General features: G+C 40.7%; 1 protein-coding gene across 1 annotated transcript in view; it reads right to left on the bottom strand.

Moving 5' to 3' along the window:
• The window catches only part of prkg1 (protein kinase cGMP-dependent 1), a gene marked incomplete at its 5' end in the record, with an annotated part of 91787 nt that overhangs the window by 36635 nt on the left and 35500 nt on the right, over nt 1-19652 (bottom strand). The window contains one exon of the mRNA XM_083687496.1: nt 2136-2241. Within this exon, the coding sequence (XP_083543622.1) occupies nt 2136-2241 (106 nt within the window). The remainder of the gene's footprint in view (nt 1-2135; nt 2242-19652) is intronic.

Raw genomic sequence — 19652 nt, 5'->3', positions numbered from 1 at the left:
TACCGAAAAATGTCACACTTGCTGCAATGTTAGTCGCATTGGATAAAATCGCCAGCTAAACGGCATATATTATTTATTAGATTATCCATGACTAACAGGGAAAAGAATAATTCCAGGTATGGAATTACAGCTGAACTAACAGCAACATACCATCATGCCTGTTTTCTTCCTCATCTACAGTACCAGGTTTTTCTGAAGTGAGAGAGAGTTGATCTATCATATAAGCCCTCTAGATTAAGGTTCACATGTGGGTGACATTCTGTCCTTATTTCTCATTTAAACACAGGACAGCGCTGGTCGTGAGAAGGTTTGGCCCAAAAGAAGTTGCCAATCACACTTAGCCTTCCAGGAAGCTGAGGGGGGGCTTCCTAGGCAGAGGTAGATATGTTTACATACCTCTGGCATGCTCTGTCCTTCATGAAAGAGAACTCATTCACACACACATACACACACACACACACACACACACACACACACACACACACACACACACACACACACACACCAGCGCACACAAACACATACATATGTACAGAGACACGTGTGTATGCACAGACACACACAGATACACAGACACACACACACCAGTGCACACAAACGCACGCCCACACACACACACACACGCACACACACACACACACACACACACACAGACACACACACACCAACATCAGCAACATCCACATGCCTCAATTATTTCTTGCTACCATGGGAACAGACCACTTCTTCATGTGTTTGATACATAGTATCTAGCAGAAGCAGTGGTGTTCAATTTCCATTACATTTCTAAAATATGTCGGTGGATATTGAATGCTTACTGTAGAAGATACTTAGAGCCTCATAGATATCCTCATTGCAAGCTTAGATTGATTTCCTTTTGACACAAAACACATCACTATGAGACTATTCCAGGAAGTAAATCTGAGCTCACAACTAGGAGATCTTATGTTTGTACGCACAAAGTCATTATATTTTGGGACTATATCAATGGTGGGCTGATGAAAAATATACCAAAACATTATTGCCGCTTCAAATAACTGCCTGCATCGGCTCTTCTGCAGAGGAAGGAAGTCAAACGTATCGATTCCCGTGATGAAGACGAGGCTACATCCCCGTGTCCCCCACCGAACTTGCCAATGCACAGCAAGGCGTCTTATATTACCACTAAAAGCTGACTTCACCCAATCAATGTCTTCCCTTCCTGACCGTGACATCATCATCATCATCATCATCATCAGACCTTCCAGTAAAGAGAGGGGCCCTCTGGGAGAGCCATGCTCTTAGTAATGTTCACGTCCTCCTATCTTTCATTTACCATTTTAACCCTTACTTTACCAGGTAAATTGACCGAGAACATAATCTCTTTTGCAGCAATGACCCTGGGAAGAGTTGCATGGGAGAGAGACTGGAAAGTGAAGTGGAACCAATAAGAGAGCTTCGGCAAAAGTACCAGGTGTTGGGGATTTAGGGGTATTTCATCATCATCCTGTCTTTGACTGGGCAGGTTGCATCCATAGACATCATTGGTTGCATCACTGTGTTCATCACAATTTGCTGAACCACTGCTTCATGGACTATATGCCATAATCTACTGTATCTGTGTGTCTATGTCTTATATACACCTAGGGGGAAATCGACTGATCCGACAGGGATGTAAATGTTTATTTCCTTGCAAGCAGAAAAGCCATTGGTAAACATATGCTGTGTGAGTGTGAAATCAATATATTCAGGCTCAGTCAGTTGTTAGAAAGGATTAGATTAGAGACTGTGCCACATACATACAGAAGAATCAGGACAAGGACAACCCATTCCAAACACAGTTCAAAGACCATCAATTACCTCCTGTGTTTTTTTCTTCTCATTTCGGTATTTCCCAGTGGAGCAACTTAAATGGATTTAGTGAAAACGACCTGAAGTGAACAATCATCTGATGGTCCTTTGAGCACGCATTTAGCAAATGTCTTTGTCAAAGCATGCTCCCTTCCTGACATGAGGGATGGTGAAAGGAAAAGGTAGAGAGGGAAGGTGATTCAGTGGCTGTCAATCAAATCACAGAGAGTCATAGAGAGAGAGAGAGAGAGAGAGAGAGAGAGAGAGAGACTCAGAGAGAGAGAGAGAGAGAGAGAGGAGCCCACCTTTTTAGAAACTCCATGTATTCGGCATGCTTGATCAGGCCCGTTCTCATCATAATGGTCTGGAAACACTGCCGGTCGATGGCCCATAACTTCACATTAGTCAGAGCTGAGGAAAAGATAACAGCATTATTAGATAAAGAAAACAACGTCTAACAAGATAAAATACCTGTAACGGGATGTCACACACACAACAGCAACAGACATTTTAAAAAAAAGTATACGGTTACTTGTTTATATTCTAAAATCTAAATGTTATTAAAATCCTTCTTAGTTACCCTATAGGCTATATCATCTAAACAAGGTCATACTGTACACAGTATCCATGGCAACTCCCACTGCTGTGCCCAAAAGCCATTTGGAACCCGAGCCATAATCAATCATGCCACAGAAGCCACTGATGTCTGCCCATGATTACAAATGTACCCTGGCCCTCTCCGTGACTAAGTAAAGCCCTGTGACTCAGCACATTTGAAACACATATCCTTGTCATAGGGGTCACCCCAAATCCTTGTCACGACGTAGCCTTTACAGAGTGCAAAGAGATCCACGCACCCCAAGCGCCCGCTGTGGGTCCGGTTTGCGTCAGCGAGTTCAAATTGATTTCCCTGAATGGATCATTATCTATGGTATTAGGATTAAGGGGACGACAGGGGCCACGCCATAGCTGTCAGTGCTCATCATTATTCATTATTCAATACTGAGGGAAAGGGGATTTTCGATGCACTCTGGGAAATATCCCCGGTCAGAATTATAAATGACGACATCAGAACCCTCCTATTGAGACCTCGCAGTGAGACACAGTGGCGAGAGAATTAGCATGACGCCCCGTCAGAATTATTGCGTCATTTACGGTTCATCAAGCAAGGCGGCTGGCTTAATAGCCTCAGCATCTATGTTCATCATTCATATTTACTGTTCAGTGGCTGCTTCATAACACCACATCCTTATGTGAGTGTTCTTTTGAAATAAAGCGAGTGTCCATGTTCCTGCTTAAACAGATATATTGTACATATCCCCAAGTGTTTATGAGAGCATGTTTAGTTCATTTTCCTTCAGCAGCATTCTTCCTTCATTAAATCCATATATCAGGTCGGATAACCCACAGGGGGATACTTTCTGTACCTCACTTAGGATGACACAGTGCTTTGATGTCCTAGTTAAGATTAGTGCCACAGACTTTCACCGTGTGAGACCTGTTTGAAGATGATGATAGTTTGCACTTTAAAGGTCCAGTATGTAACATTCATGCTTTCTAAAAGCTTCTGAATGGTTGTTTAATCAGTAGAGATCAGGGAATGAGATCCCTTGAAAAGAAATATTTCATTTATGAATGCTGTTCGGGTCCGGAAAAAGCACTTTCTAAAATGGAGTGTCCTACCCGACACCCCATTTGCATATAAACATGTTGTTACTGCCAGGGGTGTTCTAGGGGAGTGGACTCTTTCTGTCTCTGGAGGCTGCCTCTTCTAATCAGCGGGCATGCAGTAACACGACAGCTAACATCCAACACTGCAAGTCCATTTCAGGGGGGTTATATTATTATTAGGGAGGATGTTGTTGTTTGGAAATTCAAACCGAATTTCACCGCGATGGCCAGAGGTGGCAGATTTCCAACAATCTTATGCCCTGCTCCTTTAATATCAGTTACATCTACATTTTAATATTGCAATGTAATCTAGTGTTACCCTGAGGCCCTATTCGGATGTAGTGATTACCCTGGAACATCTGTTTTTTCAGAGGATGATTCACATTAGATTTTCCCCAACGAACCGCTGTAATCCGCCAAAATGACTGACATGGCCAATTCGCACAGGACTAAAATGATGGAGATGCTCTGGTAATGGTTATATTACTCTGCCTCCCTTTGTAAAACTAATCCCATCTGAATAGGGCTTTAGGGAACAATAGGGCCATGTGCATACCATGAGATTATGATTGATTGATTGATTGATTGATTGATTGATTGATCCATCCATCCATCCATGACGGGCGAGGTTCGAACCCGGGTCTCCCACGTGGAAGACACAAGCGTCAATATTAGGACATCCTTGTGATACGAAGAAGGAAAAGAAGTCCTGTTCGGCTTAATGTCCCCCATGCAACCCTTCTATTATAATGGCAGATGGTGGATGTCTGACAGAGAGGATAGCCAGGAAACATTTATGTCCCTTACACAACAGTTAGATCTGGCAAGTCTGTTCAGCATAACCTGATGGTTTGGCACAACAACTTGGTTTGGCCCAACTAGGTTAAAAGATGCATTCCAGACAAATAAGGAAAAACAAACCTCTTTAGTGTTCTATTAAGTGATCGCTGTGCGCAATGTAAGAAGAATGTATCCGTTCCCAGGCTTATCTCCCAAAATGCACTTCAGTTAATAAAGATTTGATGATTTTGCTGTGCTTACTTCAGCATGATTCATGATATGTGAACTGCACCAGTGCAGTGAACCCATTTCATGGTTACAATGTTTCAAGTTTTAAGTTGTAGGTGCATCAGTGATTCTCTTGTGAAACTGAACTGCAATTCCTATTGCTAGCAAGCTGACTTAACTTTTCATCTGGATTGTTGCTGGCAAGCTGTATAATCCTCAAAACAAGTGAAGCAGCCAAACTGACACATATCCAGCAATTAGTACTGGCACTCACGTTACAAACTAAGCTAGCTGGTTAGATTTTGTTGCCATGCCAATCATATTTGGCCAAGCATTTCCTAACTAGTAACGAACCTGCATCCCTAACGACAGTGACAGTGATAACTATTAATTCTGCTTTAATTAGATTATTAATTGTGAATTATTATGAATCAGTCAATAAAAGGTGGAATGTCAATATCAGTACTGAGCCGATGCCACTTTTGATGTTTCGCATGAATCAATAGAAAGACACACATTGTTTGGACTATTGAGAGATATGCCATAAGCAGCTTTGCCCTTCATGATTATCAAATGGAAGGATAGATATTTTTTTACTAAAAATAGATTAGTATTGCAGCGCAACCCTACAAAAGGTTTTCCATAGGGAACTGAGAGAAATCCAAATGCCACCAATTTGGATCAAACTATTTGTTTTGGCTGCAGCCGTTTTTTAGCAGTCACTTAAATGAAGCTTCATCTGCTGTTAAAGCCTCGTAGCTCTGAGGTGTGGCTGCCTGACAAAGACTATTAAAGTGTCCAATCAACAAGCACCAAATAGCACAGAGGCCCAACTAAATCATCAAAAAAAGAAGCACTTGAAGCACAATGGGGCGACAATTGAAACAAAACTACAGCCTCTGCTGTGCCAGACTGACCTTGCTCTGCCAGGCCTGTGTATCATCTTGGGAGGGGAGATGGCAAATTCAAGGTCTTAACAAGAATCAATTTGTCAAGATCACAACAGAGCATTTTCATCTGAAGAATGTAAGTAAAGCAATTCATTAAACTTGACAAAGGAATTTCTGGCAATCCACTCTCACTCTCTCTTGTGTATGAATAAAATAATTATATTCAGCGGCACACACACACACAACAGGTTGCCTTCTCTTAATCTCTGCAAGGTCTCTGTCAGGAGCTAATTTCCCCAGCCCACCTGCCACAGAGGAATGCACTCTAGACACATCAACATGCTGCTTGGCAAAGGTGTCATCAGTGATTCACCTCCCACTGTAATTAGATGAGAAACATGGCAAATTGCTTACACTGTGCAGTAGTAAAACCAACCCAAAGTGTTGATAGACACAGACCATTATGAATTATCATCCGAAAAAATGTGCTAATGGACAATAATAACTATGATGTCAGGGCCTGGAGAGTGCTCTGTCAATGTGTGTTTGAATTAAAAAGTGCTCTTCAAACACGTGTTTGAATTGGAAAATTAGAGTGTTGTTTGGAGTTCTACTGATAAGGAAGGTAAGGAAGCCAAGTCTCTTCAGCTGAGGTGATATTGAATGGATCACCCTTTTACAGTCCTACAGTGTCTGCTGTAATGTCTCCCTCCCACACACTTCTCTCCTATCCAGCTTTCAGCGAGAGAACATTCATTGTGAGAGGGTTTCATTGACGACCGTCCCTGGCAATCAGTAGGTAATTGACTTCACCCCTCTGCTTTTACTCGTTTTATATGTATTATCCGAACTGCTTAGAAAAAGGATACAAATAGCAAAGGCACTTAATAACAAAACTAGCTTTAGGAAACTTCAGGAAAAATGTCAAACAACCTCAAACTCACCGCCAAATAATCTAAAACCAAAACGGGGCATTAGTGACTTCATTCTGAATTATAGAATTAAGATAAGATGGAAACAAAAAGAAAGTTAATAACATCTGCCAATACATTAAAGTAAAAATTGGCATTATAAAGCTAAACTGCAGTACAGTCCTGAACAGAATAGCTAGGCTCAGCACGACTATCTGCTTGATGGGGTCAAACCCCATCTGAAGTGGCATTCCTCGCACCGCAGAACGAACTGCGAAACCAATTATACCTCCAGCATAGCTTAGGAGCCTGCTGATAACACACACACAAGGTCTCTCAACCACCGTTATTGATTCTGCCAGTGGGACCATCTGGGAATGTTCCAGATAGAAATGGCACGAATAGAGCTGACACGACTCCTTACTGTACATGTCAGTTCTATACAGCGAGTCTGTTCTATACAGCGTATTTCTAACTGAACACTCCAGAACATTGTGTGGCGAATTAACACATGCTCTCTTCTAGGGTCTAAGACAACCCCATAACATAATGTCGTTATGCCCATACTGAACACAGCTCTGTGTCTCCAGCATGTCATACTCCATGAGAATGTTGCTTTGGGGGGGGGGGGGGGGGGTTATGACAATCGTCTGGGGTGTACACTCTCAAACAGTGGCTGCAGCCAGAGAGGAAATGTTTGGAAAGTTTTCCATGCCTGGTCCTAGTCCTGAGAGGACTTGCTCTCAGAGGGGGTAAAAATATATATTTTCAGTAATAAACAGTAATAAAAGAATGGATGTGTGAAATGTCAAGAGAAATGGCTTCTCAGAGAAGACCCTGGGGAGTGCTTATGAACCATAGTATGCCCTGATGTCTGTTCCAAATCACAGAGAGGGTTTGACTGGGTTTGAACATGGACCATCTGTGCACCATAAGCCTGTGTTAGCCTGTTGAGCTAAAGCCTAGGAGGAGCCTCAGAGTACACTCTTAGAAAACAAGGTGCTAAGTAGGACCATATAGAGTTCTTCAGTTTGTCCCCATAGGCGAAGGGTTTTTCTTCTTTCTCTCTTTTTTTGTTCTCGCCCATGTAATTTATATTAACTTAGGTTGTCTTCTTCACAGAACCCAAAAGAGTTCTTTAAAGGTTGCCCCTAGAGGGACAAAACCCAAGTGTCTTGATTGGCAATACGCTGGTAAAGTGATTGCATCATAATTGAAGAATACCATGACAACAACGCTGCCTGGGGACAAACATAGCAAGTTTGTTTGGGAAGTTCCATAGGAGACTTGAAAAAATAGCTATTTTAGGTATTTGTTTGCTTTTATTTGATATTTGAGACATGTGTACCGGTACAAGTAACGTGGCTAATGTGACCACTCGCTAATCGATTGAAAATGAATATTTTAACCTGTGCAGTTTTTCACACTGTCTCCATTTCTGGGATAATAGGGAAAGTGAAATAATGAACACTAGTAAATTTTATTACAATGGGATCAAGTTTGACAGCCAAATATCACCATTTTCATGTCAGTTTTGCAGCATTGAACATTTGTTTGGGTGTCTCCAGTGATGTTCCACTTTACCAACGTATTATAATTTTTAGGTGGAAGGCACATGAAGAACACTTCATGCCAATGGCTGCCAGTCCAACAGATGTAATACAGTTACAATCAAACAAGAACCAACATCAAAGGTACATTAATTTGTGCAACAAAATAATAATGTAATAAAAAGAACAGAAATGCAAAATTCCCCAAGGGAAGGGAGCATATTTACTAGGGAATTGTGGATATTTTCTGTTGTTTGTGGTACATTATGTCCCTAACGGATGTACCTGTGATGAGGGTTCTTATTTGATTCGAACTGTATTATATGTGCACTAATGTTCATGTGTTTTGTTGGGGTGGTAAAAGGGTAATTCAGATGAAGAATGTAGAACTCTTTCATTTTATTAAGAAGCCACAAAGAACCAACCTATTCCAAAAAAGGTTCTTAGGGTGAAAAGGGTCCGAGGTAGAACCCTTTTCCATACAAAGATCCCTTGAAGAACCCCTTTTTCGACATGTAGGCTATCAAATGCTTTGTTGACTGGTTCAATGTTAAGAGAGGGACCAGAAAGGTTCCAGGGATTAAACTCATACCTGCAATACAAGTTTTAACCTTTCAGACTAAATGTTTATCTTTCTACAGCATATTGAATATTTAGAATTGGATGATTAAATCATATTTGTGGACCAGCAGTAATTCAATTAACATTCAGCATACGGTATTCCTCAAGGGGAGTGATCATTGGCAGTGCAGGAGTAAACAAATAATGTCTCCTGCAAGTTATGTGCTCAAATCTCTATCCATCTGATGATCAGTTATCTGAACCCTGGGTGGGTGCCGTCGTGTTTTCACACACAGACTAGACGAACATCAGAGCTAATTTCTAACTCTCTTCAGAGTTACGTTGACAGGTTATACAATGAGAAACATGTCTGCCACGACAATAATGCTCTTGGCACAGAGTCACGGCAGAACAGCTCTTTGCTCATCAATTATCTCCAGGTTGATGAATATTCAACAATGATCATAAAAGGGCTGGGGTTGACTTACATCTTTTGACAGTAGTACCTTCCCCTCAAAAGTCAAAGGAGACAACAGGGAATGGAGAGAGAGAGAGCAAGAGTGAGAGAGAGAGAGAGAGAGAGAGAGAGAGAGAGAGAGAGAGAAAAAGAAACAGGGAGAGGGAGAGACAACAGAGAGTGATCATCAGTCAAGTTAAATCAGGTCTGATCCCATTGTTGATTGTCCCTGTTCTAATGTTATTCATGGCTGAGTAGAAGAAATTACAGCCAGACCCCTGGAAGCAAGATTGCCTCTCTGTCTTCCTTATTAAACGGGACGTCAATTAAAGGATGAGAACTTCTCTACCTGCAGATGCTATTAACTATGCTGCGCTTGTCACAACATGTCGCTCATACCTGAGGTTGACCAATCAAATCCTAGTGGTAATTGACCTCTAGGTCCATACCTGACTAAATCCTTAATCAATAGACACTTTGAAAACAAAAGCCTATGATGAGGACACAAAAATGACATAATCTGATACACAAACATACAGTATACAGTACCTTAAACTGTACTATACCTGTAGCCTATTTCGTTGATATCTAAAGACACCATGTTTAGTTTAGTTTGAGTAAAACTTTTTCCAGAAGCAGTCTCATACCGACATGAAGAGTCACGGCAGAACAGCTCTTCGCTCTCCACTGATCCAGGTTGATGAATATTCAACAGTGATCATAAAAGGGCTACGGTAGTCTTACATCTTATGACAATAGTACCTTCACTTCAAAGGTTACCTCGTATCTAACAGGGATATGTGTGTATCTAACATGGATATGTGTGTATCTGACAGTCAGAGGGGTAGGTGGTGAGTGCAAATGATGTCAAGGTGAGAGAGAATTGCTACACTGACATGTGGACTCCTACACTGTATGGTAACTCTCACAGAGATACCATCGGCACGTAATCCCTGTCTCGTCACTGTCATCTCTCACAGTGACTTCGTAGTCCACAGCAAGGCTGAGATACTGTAGACAGATAGACAGATAGAGAGAGAGAGAGAGAGAGAGAGAGAGAGAGAGAGAGAGACAGACAGACAGACAGACAGATCAATAACTGTAAAAAAAAACATTGAAGACATTGACACCTTGACACATTGAAGTTCATTTCAATAGTAGTAGCTTGTGTCTAATCTGCCAACGAAATGCGTACTTCCTTGTCGCCATTTTGGTCTGTCCACCCACAGATGTGCTCAGTATTTGCTCACGCGAGAAGAGCACATGAGGCAGCCAGGTCCTTGCCAATCAAGCATGCACACTGGGTTACCAAGAAGAGAAGTACACGGGAATGTACCTAGCAACCATTGCCAGGAACAGGGAAATACAGACACAGCACATTCAGCTGATGAAACAATACCCACTATATAAGTTGGATTTTCTTTAACCAAGGCTAAAGCACATCAACCGCAGTTACCTTAACGGGAAGCATACATCATAATTATTTATTTTGTTCTGACGTTTAATCATTCCCCTTTTAGGAAACCCATAGAGTATTTTATTCTCATTCTGTGCTAATCCTTTTTATTATTATTATTTATGACAAGCTCATGATCTGCCTACCTGTTTAAAATATACCAAGCGGTTAGTTTCAATATGGCTACGATATTTCATGTTATTCCATCATAACCAGCACCTTCAATGTCAATCTCATCTAGCCTACTACATCTACATACTACATCTACATACTACATCTACATACTACATCTACATACTACATACTACATACTACATACTACATCTACATACTACATCTACATACTACATCTACATACTACATCTACATACTACATCTAGCCTACTACATCTACATACTACATCTACATACTACATCTACATACTACATACTACATACTACATCTACATACTACATACTACATACTACATCTACATACTACATCTACATACTACATCTAGCCTACTACATCTACATACTACATCTACATACTACATCTACATACTACATACTACATACTACATCTACATACTACATCTACATACTACATCTACATACTACATCTTTATTCTCAACATAGCCTAAAACTATAGGAGTTAGGTAATGTGAGAAACTCCAGTACTGCATTCGAAGTTGACTCAAATTGTAATGATTAGAGAAATTAATTAACACTGGTTGATCCAGAGCATATAGGTTGAGATATGCAAGAGAACGGTAAAAGTTGCATTACACTTATAGAATGCGTTACTTTCAGCCACAATGTGCACAGTGATAATCCACTTGACATAATTATCCGAAGTAAATTAGCATCCCACAGAAAACATGGTTCAAATATCACACATTTTTAAATAGCCAAATAGGACGTTAATATCTTCCATCACAAGCCACGATTGACAAGATTGTTGATCTCCGCTCATGATAGCGTCCCTCAAACGTTAATTGCCCAGTTAACACACGTTTCCAAGTAGGCTCAAGTAATAGCCTACTTTTGCTAGAGAATGCCTAGTTATTAATCGACTCCTGTAGCCTAATGATTTGATATTTATTTGATAAAACAACAGCTATAGACCTATATGTGTGCTTTCGTTTGATCCTCAATCACGACAGGTTACATAAATAGTATGGAAGCTTTGCCTATACCCATATTTTCAGCCTACTGAACAGTAGTGTCTCATCGATCGCAAGAGGACAGTAAAAGTTGGGCTACATTGTAGAAAGTTGCATGAATATCATATGAAGCCTTATACCCTATCTTCAGCTGTGTACAGGTGATAATCCATTATCATCATGCTGAAGTAATCGATTTATCCAATTAATGGTCCAAATATCCTTGATTTTGCCAATGGCCTCAAGGCCTTAAATACTATAGCTTCCATCAGCCATCGATTGATCGGATCATCGATTATTAGGGTTAGGGTCAATTAGGGTCTCTAACGTCTCTAAGTTCTAAACCTGGTTATGAATCTTATAATATATATGTATATATATATATATATATATATATATATATATATATATATATATATAAGTTCTAAACCTGGTTATGAATCTTATTATATATATATATATATATATATATATTATAAGATTCATAACCAGGTTTAGAACTTAGAGATATATAATTATAATATCTTATAATATATAATTCTATTCTGAAGCTATCCTACGCCTGTCATGAGAAATATTTCATTTTCTATTATAGTTTTACATCATCATGACATTACAATCATTCCTTCATCACTGCAGAATATGCATTAGGCTACATCACCATCTGGCATGATCCTGGAGCAGCAAGTCAGAACCCTTGTTGAGAACATACAAAATAATGAGGCCACGTGTCGTGGCCTATACTGCACAGAGAATCTAATATAATACAAGGTGCAGCTGTTTATCAGTTTCTCACGCTGCCCACATCTTCTCTGCGCCTGCCTCCAGCTGGCTGCCCCGCTTCACAGAGGTAAGACTAGTCCGATCTGGGCTATAAAAAATATGACGATGGTCAAGGCAGGAATTTGTATATTTGAAAGTAATTGTAGAACATGAAAGTCATGCCGAAATCAACTCCATTTGACCAAGAATAATACAGACTCTGCCATTGGAATTACATTGGCAATTGTCTTTTCGGGCAGGACTACAAGTGTGAACTACAACGGTACCATGAGTAGCCACTAGGCTTTTCACCAGACGGCCGATTGATCCCCTGAGACAAATGGATAGACACATGAAGGGACGAACAGACAGTAGGGACCTAAATTAGCATATGCTCTAGGAGGATAAAAATGCAACTTGTCTGAAAGTCTGATTTCATTGTAAAGGCAGTCCAAGAAATGACTGCCAACACTGAAGAGAAAACTCACAGTAGCAAAAAGGTAATGGCCTTCACCACAGGCCTGAGTGTACACATCAGCACGGAGCAGATGCTTCACTTTAGTCGTACAATAATATCCTATATGTCCTCAAAAGAGTTTCCACTGAATAGAGCAGCAACAGCAGCTCAAAGTGGCTGTTTGGCTTCCACCAGTTTCTAATGGAATGCTATTTTTCAATTAAAAGTGAATACCTGACCAACATAGTCAGCAGCACAGATTAAGGCTATCACTTGACACCAGACTGTGGCAAGCAGAGAGAGTGCACGACTCTGTTCCATTGAAGTGAGCAAAGGACTATATTCAATTCAGAGGGAATAACTCCTCTCTCTCAAGACAAATACTGCTCATGCCAATGTCTACGTGAGTGACATTTTTCTCTGAGCACAAATAAATAGGTTGCGGCTTGGTAGAAACATCTTTATTCAGTTTTTCTCCTTTTTAGCCTCAAAAAGACAAAATACAAAACAATTATCTCCCCTGGGCACATGGAATTAAACTGTGATGAAACAGAAAAACAATGTAGTTATGTGGTAACCATGGGTACTCTCTTATGCAAAGAAACCAAACCGTTGTCAACTACCTGGTCCCAATTTTCACATTATTGGTGTAATAAGCAGCAGGTGAAAATAAAGGATAACCCACAGGGACATAGAATTGTAGGCTGAGGAATGGGTTAACTGTTAGGCACATGTTGCAGGGTTGTTTTATGGTATCAATGGAATTCCTGAACAAAGGGACATGGAGGTAGGAGTGCATGAGACATTGGAAGGCTTTGTCACAGCTGAATGAATCCAAGGTCGTCAGGGAGGAGAAAGGCCCAGGATTCCAATGGATTGTCAATGGAAAGTATAGTCAATACTATAAGTCTACCCCAATTGACCTGCACTGAACATCGTACAGTACATTTATTTGTTCATGAATAAGACATTGAGAAGCTTTTGGAGAATGTGTTGTGACAGATGTCAGGGTGAGATGGATACTTTTCTTATATACACGGTCAGGGTTGAAGGCTGTTGAAAAGGTCAATGACAAGCCAAGAAACACACTCATTGTACTAAGCAACAAAAGCCCCTTCAAAAACAGGGGTACCTTTTTCTTCCAATCCCCAAGGCCTGCATGCCCTTCATCTGTTAGGAAAGTCAAACAGATTCTCTTATCTGAGTCCTGTGCTCTTAATTCCTTAAAAGACATTGAATCTGCGTCGGCCAACAACATACTGCAAGAAAATGTCTTGGCAATGACTTTCCTTGGCTTGAAGGAGTCTATGAGCCATGCTTCTATGCCAGGAGAACGCGAAAATGTGAAATCGTTACTCGTAAGGGTGACTGAGTTCATGAAAAATAAAAATCCAGCTAGATGAATATTGTTACTAAGGGCAACCCTTTCACACATATTCCCTCATTTGAGCACCATGCCTATCTCTCTCTCTACCTACACTCACCTCTCAAGCACACTCACACTCAGACACACACACGCACGCACACACACACACTCACCTCTCAAGCACACTCACACTCAGACACACACACACACACACACACGCACACACACACACACACACTCACACACTCACGCACACACACATGCACACGCACACGCACACGCACACGCACACGCACACACCCAAAGCATCTATCTAAGCCCAAGCTGAGACCAGACATGTGACTCCAACCCCAATTAGGGCCTGTCAGTCTTCACTGACGGAAGCATGGGCTCGGCAGGTTTACCTCCCGTTGGTGACTGAGGGGTACCTGAGAGGATGTAGCAGCATTTGTGTGTGGTTATTTATAGTCGCAGGGGCTCCTGCATGCAGAGATGAAGCTATAATGTAATTGTGAAAGCATCAAGTGTAGAGAGCTGACAGCCCTGCTCTATGTGTGAGAAAACTATAATCTGTTCTTAGTTATAACAGAGTTATTTCTGATCAATTGCACATGGACTGGTTATTACTCCTGACAGGCTATGATCCATCCGCACTTTGTAAAAAAAAAAAGTCATCATCCATATTTATAATACGTTTTCATAAGGGGAAACTGCCGACAGTGGAGGACTCCTACTAAGCTTTGTCATTCAGTAAAGGCCCAGGAAGGAAAATATTCAAATGATTTCCAATATTTTGTGGTAACAAACAACACCCACAAGGATAGTTGGCCAAACAAGCAAAGTGACTGTTGCTTTTTCGATACATTTGCAGTGTTTTTACAGCTTCTAATTGATCCGCTGAGCATATTCAGATGTAACATTCAATTTATATTCAGTAAATTGTGCTGTCGCTAGGCTGTGGCTAACTTATCCATCTAGGCCACACATATTTACATATAAAGGATGATAGTCTGCAGATTACAAACATAACAATGACTTGTATATTCACCACACAAGCAATTGGTGTGATTTTTATTTTATGTATCTGCTATACTGCAACATTGAGGCTGGATTAAAGTAAAGATTTATACTTTGTAAGAAGTCAACGTTCCACAGCATGAACACAAGCAGACCAGATGAAGATGGGAGCAGAAGAACAATATCCAGAGATTTTATTTTTTTAATTGCCGTGCGTTCTGGGGATCAAAAGCACTCCGTTACCAGGAAACCCTGAAAATGCACTGGAGGATATTAAAAGCTATAAACCCCTCTCTGCTCACCCTGAGCCGTTTCTATCTGATTTCATCACACAGAGCTCCTCCAAAACCATATCTTTACGACGATTAAATATTCACCACCATTCCCTCGCCTCACTTGAATAAACAGTTGAGAAGGCTCTTCTTCTATAGGGGAAAGGGTTAATACATCCATATTCATAAGTGAAGTATGTCCCCCATCGCCACCTTGGTAAATATGTCACAGCTCTCCCTCTCACCCGAAGCTGTCAAGAGAAACAGCCTAGGCTCACCACAACACCTGTGTCCTGGAGAGAAGCCTGAGTAACAAGCAACCACTGACGATCCATTAGATGAGGAAAGGGACTTCACTTATCCATGGTTATGGGTATGGGTGGGGGAGGGGGGGGACTGTAGGGAGGGGAGAAGCTATCACTCACTCACTCACTCACTCACTCACAAAATGTGTCTCCAAATGTCCCCAGAGACCTGTGTGTGTGTGTGTGTGTGTGTGTGTGTGTGTGTGTGTGTGTGTGTGTGTGTGTGTGTGTGTGTTGGGGGGGGGGGGTTTAGCCGTGTTCTATCTCCTGCTTGTCAAAGGGTACCCTTTCATCCTTCGTACTAGCCACATCCCGGGTGTCACCATGGCAACTAATTTAAGAAAGAGTGTGTAACATCTCATCCTGTTCCTTAGTTTATGTTTGTCTTTGTTTCGTGTTATTCATTTATTGTTCCCTGTTTATTTTTGTGTTACTCACCTTGTCTCTCATTTCAGACACTTCGCTACCTGCCCTTGTGTGTTTCCCGCCTGTGTGATTGTCTACCCCGCCATGATTGGTTTCACCTGTTTTTTGATCTACGATTTTCGCTTCGATTTACGTTTTCTGACTTTGCCTTTTTGCCTACACCTTACTGGAATATCTGCATACTCTTTGACTGCCAACCTGTGTACCATAGCCTGCTTTGCCTACCCCTTAACAGATTATCTGCCTACTCATTGACTGCCTACCTTTGTACCAAACCCTGCGTTTTGGAATTAAAGACAATTCTTTTGGATTTAAGTTTTTGTCTCCGAGTCGTGCAGTTGAGTCCTCTGTCTGCATACTACAGTCATTACAGAGTGTTTGTTTTTGTTCAACCCTTTTTGCTTCTTGCTATGAAGGAAATAGTACTGACTTGACTGATTGTGAATCTGAGTCTGTCATTAAGTCCACAAATCAGATTTTTTTTATACAGCAATGTCGATCAAAAGAACCAGTGTGCATGTAAAAGAGTACAGAGAAGAAGCAAGATGAAAGGGTACAGGGAGACTCAACTAAGCGCATGAAAAACCGTCTACTGAACATTGATGAGTGAACATTGTGAGCTAATCCTTGAGCCTTCATGGTGACATGGTACCCAGTATTGAAGTTAGAAACAGAAGGACAGTCTTCTGCATTTACATATATCTGCAGTAAGCAGAGTACTATTGGTTACTAGAGTATAGTACTCTGTGATGGCATTCTATGTACTACAATTAGCCCGTCCTCTGGTTTCCCCCATGATCAGCCTCTCCTGATTGTATCAGTATTGCCGAGTTGAGCAGCAGCAGTATTTTCCAACACATTCCACCATCTCACACCGAGTGAGAAAACAAACTATCAGCGGAGAAAACAAATGGAAATGTAATCCCAGATGTGACCTCTGACACTGGGTGTAGGCGGTGGTATGTGCTGTTGTGGTCCCTTGAGGGACACAGGAATGTACGGATCCTCTACACCAGTGGAGGCTGGCGGAGGTAGAAATCGGTGGACGGGCTCATTGTAATGAATGGTGTTTGATACCATTCCTTATTCCATTCCATGCATTACAATAATCCTGTCCTCCGATTTCTACCTCCTCCAGTGCTTGCTCTACACATACATTTCACTGAAAAATAAATATATCAAACAGACCGACTATAAGGTCAGATAGAGGTCACCTCTAATGGCCTCCATCTGGGAGGCCATATTGTTGTATGGATTGGTTGGATGGTAGGTAGCTGAAGGCATGACTCACAGCGGAAGTGTTGACCTCTGCTCCGACTCGGCATATCGGCATCTCGTGAAGGGTCCGTGATCCATAGTCCATTTACTTTGTCCATGCTATTGTTCATTTCAGGATGTTTACAGATGAATCAGACCTTGTTCGATCTGTTCTCGCCACTCTGTACTGTAGACAACAGTTGGTAAGACTCCAATTTAATCCAATTAGAAATTCTACATAATTTCTTATAAGGGCATCAAACTAATCAAGCAGACGATGATGATGACTTGATTGCGCATTTGAGCAGCTGGAGGCCATCTCGGAGTCAAACACACTCATAGGCAAGCAGGCTCTCTCCAAATGTTTTATCTGATGTTGTGTGAGCATTGTTTTGAATTTCAGTCATGGTTTTGAGTCATCCTACTTTGAGTTTGACAATGAAGTAAAAAAAAAAAAGGTGTGTTTTCCTTTCATTAATCATGGAAGCAAGCACATATAACCACACACACAGACACATACCTGTATGTAAATAAAGACATGAATTATAATCAACTCTCTAATCCTCCACACTTGACCAGGTTGCAGTACCTGCCTGAGATCGTCAGTGCAGAGATCAAGTAAATGACATTGCCAATATGTATGTTTGCACTGCAACCTCAGCGCGCTTGTTCAGACCACTGACCTCTGAAATAGGCTGGCACACTCATGACTAATATTGTTTTTATCTTCTGGAAAAAACAAAACTTTAGTTTTTCTTTATTGGACTATTTTCCACCCATAATATAATGTTTTCAGGCAGTGTTTAAAATGTGTCTGGATGCAAAAAGGTTAACATTTCTATAACATAATCCTATCCATCCAGTTTCCCTAAGGTCCTCCCTCAGATGAACCAGACCAGAGCTGTACTGGGAGCTCATGAACATTTACATTACATTTTATATTTTTGTAATTTAACAGACGCCTTTATCGAAAGCGACTTACAACAAATACATTTGTCTAAGTAAGTGAATCATCTATCCATCAGTCATCATAAGAAAAAGTAATCTATGCTAGGACCAGGGGCCATTGGCAGTCACAATGCTAGAAGAAGGAAGAATTATTATTATTATTATATTTTTTATTAATTAATTTACAGTAGAGAAACTGTACAGGGGGGTAGTGGGGATGAAGAGGTCTTCATCCCCACTAGACAGCCACACTGGACAGCCCTTTAAAAAGACACAGCACAGACAGGATGAACATAGGCCTAGGGAAGGCCATGATATTTAACAAAATGAACTTTCCACCTGTGTACTGTCTACATCAAGGCAAGTATATATATATATATTGAAATACAGAAATACTTCATGTACATAAGTATTCACACCCTTTGCTATGAGACTCTTAAAATGAGCTAAAATGCAAAAATGTCATCAACAAATCACTCAATAAGTTGAATTGAGGTATTTCTGTACTTCAATTTTAATACATTTACTGAAATTTCAACAAACGTGTTTTCGCTTTGTCATTCTGGGGTATTGTGTGTGGATTGATGGCAAATTCTTTTAATTTAATCCATTTTAAATTGAGTTTATAACACAACAAAATGTGGAAAAAGTGAAGGGGTCTGAATACTTTCCGAAGGCACTGTACGTAGACATGAATCTGAAAAATAACCCTAACAAGTTTCTTTAGAATTGGGCTCCCAGTTAAAAGGAAATATTCATTGAGTTATGTACAGTAGGTTCAATCACTGCTTCTCAATGCAAAAAATGCTGGAAGGCAAAGATCCAAGAACTGAATTCTGGGTCACCTATCTGAATCAAAGAATAAATTGCCTGGAGAGCCTATCAGTCATATTGGACAAACATTACAGAAAGTAGGCTACCCCGTACTTGTGGGAGGGAGGGACTTACTGTAGCATAGAAGTCTTTGTGCCCTAGATGTTTTCTATCCTCAGTTTCTTGGCTAGAATATCAGGGAGACATCTCCACATTGTGATATCCTACCTGCTAACGAGTTTGTATGGTAACTAATGTGTTTGTTTTCCTGACTGAATTAATGGCCATTCTTTGTCATCTGTACAGTATAATGAATGAAGGACCTAGCAGCACTAGAACACCAACATCTGGAAGCGGAGCATTACATGCATTGTGTGAAATTTCCAAAAAACAATTACAATTATCCTTGCCTCCAGCAGCAATGGTTTGATTTGTTTGACTTCATCAGTATGTAATTAAATTGCCCCAAGCAGTCAAAAAAAAAAACACGTGCCACAAAAAAAATCATCGTTTCCAATAGAGCCAACAGGACCACAAAATCAGCTCCCA

Source organism: Argentina silus (genome assembly GCF_951799395.1).
Source record: "Argentina silus genome assembly, chromosome: 16".
Taxonomy (NCBI): domain Eukaryota; kingdom Metazoa; phylum Chordata; class Actinopteri; order Argentiniformes; family Argentinidae; genus Argentina; species Argentina silus.
This window is presented reverse-complemented; position numbering and strand designations above follow the sequence as displayed.